The sequence below is a fragment of the Sinocyclocheilus anshuiensis genome, unplaced genomic scaffold (assembly GCF_001515605.1).
Source record: "Sinocyclocheilus anshuiensis isolate Anshui unplaced genomic scaffold, SAMN03320099.WGS_v1.1 scaffold1133, whole genome shotgun sequence".
In the NCBI taxonomy this organism is placed as follows: domain Eukaryota; kingdom Metazoa; phylum Chordata; class Actinopteri; order Cypriniformes; family Cyprinidae; genus Sinocyclocheilus; species Sinocyclocheilus anshuiensis.
Genome location: NW_015555792.1, coordinates 598,081 through 602,262, shown reverse-complemented (window position 1 = coordinate 602,262; position 4,182 = coordinate 598,081). Strand labels below are relative to the sequence as shown.

The 4,182-nt window shown below is 42.4% G+C and overlaps 1 protein-coding gene across 3 annotated transcripts in view; it reads right to left on the bottom strand.

Moving 5' to 3' along the window:
* The window catches only part of LOC107674883 (zinc finger protein 711-like), a 20,561-nt gene that overhangs the window by 10,014 nt on the left and 6,365 nt on the right, over positions 1–4,182 (bottom strand). For all 3 annotated transcript variants that reach the window (XM_016469025.1, XM_016469024.1, XM_016469026.1), the window contains exon 5: positions 1,038–1,196. In XM_016469025.1, coding sequence (XP_016324511.1) covers positions 1,038–1,196 — 159 coding nt within the window. The remainder of the gene's footprint in view (positions 1–1,037; positions 1,197–4,182) is intronic.

Below are 4,182 nucleotides of genomic sequence, written 5' to 3'. Positions count from 1 at the left end.
CGCACTTTAATGCCCTTTGAATGTAACGTGTACGTTCCCTTGGAACTGGAATCATGGCGGAATTTCATGTGAAGTCCACTTCGCAGGGCACTTGCGGTCGAATAAGACCACGCTTGAATGCTGCTGCCTGAACAAGAGACCGCCTTACTGAAGTGAAAGTGTTAACTGGTGTCAATATCTCGCGAACGCGCCGGCGAATCCGCACCAAATTCGGGGGATCCCTTCAGCTCGAGGAACCCTCTCAAACACCACCCTCCGCGTGTCGGTAGCCCCCCGGGATCGCTTGATCGGTTGGCGCCGGACCACGAATTTAACCACCCGTAACTCCCGAACCCCGGGGGCTATCGACGCGGAGGTGGTCTCATTCGAAAGAGGGCCTCGAGACGTACACTCGATTCGCGTTCGAGAGGGTTCCTCGAGCTGAAGGGATCCCCCGAATTTGGTGCGGATTCGCTGCGCCGTTATGGAGATGGCCGTTCAAAGTTTCAGTGGGTTTCCATTGACTTAAGCTTTAAAGCGTTTCATCCAGGTCGCCAGTAGCAAACAATGGAGCGCGCTCTGCTGGACAAACTAAGTAATTACACAATTCCAAGCATTTTATCTGCGTTATATGTTCTGTAAAAAAATGTTCATATCGGCGGCATATTCGCCGATACCGATATATCGGCGACAGGCTCATATCGGCCGATAATATCGGCAAAACGATATATCGGTCGGGCTCTAGTACTTTATGCAGTAGCTAGCCTTAAATCAAGCAGCTTTATAGTATTAAACAAGAAAAACCAGAGTCAGTGTCACTTTCAGTTAGAATTACAACTTGATTTTCTGTTATAACGCAGCTCTCCAGTGTGGAGCTACCTAATGATAAAATATTTTTATTAGTGGGGAAAAACATTACTTGTATCATTACGAAATAATCAACGATTAGTCGATTAACCGTTCTAATAATCGTTAGATTAATCGATTATCAAAAATAATCGTCTGTTGCAGCCCTAATGCAATCAGCTTGAGGCACAGATGTGAAATGTGTTCCTTACCTATTTCCACATCTTCATCTCCATCTGCCTTAAAGATGTAAACTTTAATGACCTCCGAGCTGAACTCATCCTCTTTCGAGCCATCGTCGTCCTGGCCCACATCTGCGGTGATCTTTAAAGGTGCGTCTCCAATGTCTAGCTTTTCCCCAACCTCATCCACTGCAAAGAAGCCAAACATCAAACACTGCTGTGGATTCAATCAATCCATCCACAGGGCTCGACAGTGCAAGCATTTCACTCGCATTTACGAACTGGAAAATGTATTTAGGAGCATGAGTGCGAATACAATTTCTTAAACAGCCTAACTTACACAGTAGCCTATAACAAACTAATACATTTCTTCCAGTAATTTATGGAAAAACAGAGATACAGCCTCATATGATTATTGAACTTTAAAAAGGCAAGGATTTAATTTAAATGAGCACCGATGAGAAGAAAGGTGGAACGAGTGAAGGAGACGCGCTAAATGAACACACACACTCGGCTCTAGAGGGCGTTGACGCTGCCGTTACCCCGGTAACCCTGTAAACAGTTAATTATATATCGTGATAAAACCATGGCTGCATCCGAAAGCCTTATGAGGTGATGACACTGCAGGCAGTGTTTTTGCATGAAGGTACCTCATGAAACTGATTTCGGCCAGGCTTCTAAGGCAGCGTAACGGTTTAATGATCTAAACGAATATTTAATTACTATAATACTGATTTCTCGCTAGAAATAATATCAAAAGTGCAAAACGTTAGTCAGAAATATACATTTACACAGGAACTGACCACCAAACGCAACTTTCAGACGCCATTTTTATTTTTAGGGGTGGTCCGATCAGGATTTTTGAGGCCGATCACAGAAAGCAGTATCTGCCGATACGATCACCGATACCGATCTTTTTAAAGCCTTCTTTTTATCATGTAGAATTATTTATAGCGATACTCCAATCAGGATTTTTAGACATTCATTCAGGGCCTGGGGCATTTTTTTTACATTTTTCAAAAATATATATTTATCTCACCTAAATGTCTGATCATGCACTGTATTTTTGTTTTTACAATCGTACACACAGCACAAGCCTGATTTCGTGAGCTGTATGTGAGGTTCACACATACTCCGTTTGCAGTGCGTATGCAGTCCGTGTGCTTCTCCGTGTGTGTAACCGGTGCAGAAGCAGCACGGACTCTCATTGTGCTTTCACACAGGAGTCCGCTACTGATCTGTGGCTGTTTACTACAAACACAACATTTATCCATTATTTTGATTTCAAATCCAAACATTGTTACTTAAAAAGCTTTTTCAGCATTGTGATTCTTTTTTTACACAGTGCAGTAACTAATACAATCTTTCATAGATGTGTTTAAACGCAATAAATATAAGAAACACATTATTCAATGCTTTTTACATTTGCATTAACTTCTAGATTTATATATTAAGTTGTTCAAGCAAGTGGTAAAACATTTAAACTACTTCATTATCACAAACATTCTAAATGAAAACTTACCACTGACATAAACTGTCAGCTCTACTGCTTTTTCTTTTGCATTTAAATCTTTATTACAAGCAATCCTGTGGCTCATTGTCCTACCTCCACGAGTGCCATCTATTATTGCCTTGTTTATCTAAAAGTGCTCTTTTCCTTTAAACCTAGCCAAAAGTCATAGCCTATGTGTTGACAGTGAAACACAGGAGACTTTAATTATATGCATTTATGTTTTAACTACTACATTTTCATATCAATCCATGTTCATATTTACCGCAAACAATGCGCTGTTACTTTAATTCAGCTCTTGGAGCGCAGCAAAAATAGACTCTGTGCGGAAACGATCTCTGCACTGCTGCAGACGCACCGCTACTGGAACGCACTGCTGGACTGCAACCGTGTGCTGTGTGCACGCTTTAATCCATTAACATGAGCGCAGAAAAAATATGCACCGCATTCGCACTGCAACCTGGCATTGTGTGTGTGCGCTGCGAGTGTGCATGAGCGCACTGTCTCCAAGAGAGCGCGCGAGCGCTGAATGGTTAAACACTGGCAAGAATTAAAAAAGTAATGCAATTTATAAACTTTAGTGACAATGGGACACTGCCTCGATTGTTTCGTGTCAATCCATGTTCATATTTACTGCAAAAAATGCGCTGTTACTTTAATTCAGCGATTGCAGCGCAGCAAAAATAGACTCTGTGCGGAAACGATCTCTGCACTGCTGCAGACGCACCGCTACTGGAACGCACTGCTGGACTGCAACCGTGTGCTGTGTGCACGCTTTAATCCATTAACATGAGCGCAGAAAAAATATGCACCGCATTCGCACTGCAACCTGGCATTGTGTGTGTGCGCTGCGAGTGTGCATGAGCGCACTGTCTCCAAGCCATGTGCCTTCAGAGGAGTCCACCTCTCTACAGGGTTTCAGCATTTGAATGCAACAGTTATGTTGACCATGTGACCCCAGAGGTCAATGTGGTCAATAGTGTTAAAATAAAAAAATGCAACGAGCACATGACATTAATTAATCCTGTGATAAATGACCAGCTACAGTAATCTCAACCTTAGACTATTCACAATTGTTCATGGACCATCTTCTACATATTCCAAACAAAAATGGCAAGCACTGGACAAAAATCGCCAGTTCCAATCTGACTAGATAGTATATAGTGTCATCAGTTTTAAATAAACCCACCTCTAAATGGCTACGTTTACATGCAACCAAATAATCCATTTGTAATCGGATTGACGGCTCAGTCGGACTGAAAAACCTTCATGTAAACACCTTAAAGGGGTGGTTGACTGTTTTTTTTCTAGGCTTGATTGTGTTTATGGGGTGCAGTCTAACATGTGTTAATGCTTCGTTTCTAAAAAAAAAACGCATTATTTTTCACATAATTTAGCTTGATTCCATACTGCTCGGTCCCTTCTCCCATAAACGCGCTGATCATTTCCTGCTTTTATGAAGCCCCTCCCTCAGAAATAGGCAATGGGCTCTGATTGGTTAGCTGGCCCAGTGTGTTGTGATTGGCTAAACCTCCTGTAGTGCGCGTCTAAACGTCCCGCCCCTCTCCTCAGCAGCATGTGCTCCGGTTGTATTGTAAACAACGGCGTCGTTAATATCGCTTATCAGTTTGAGCCCGATTGAGAAGCAGAGGATATTATTGAAGA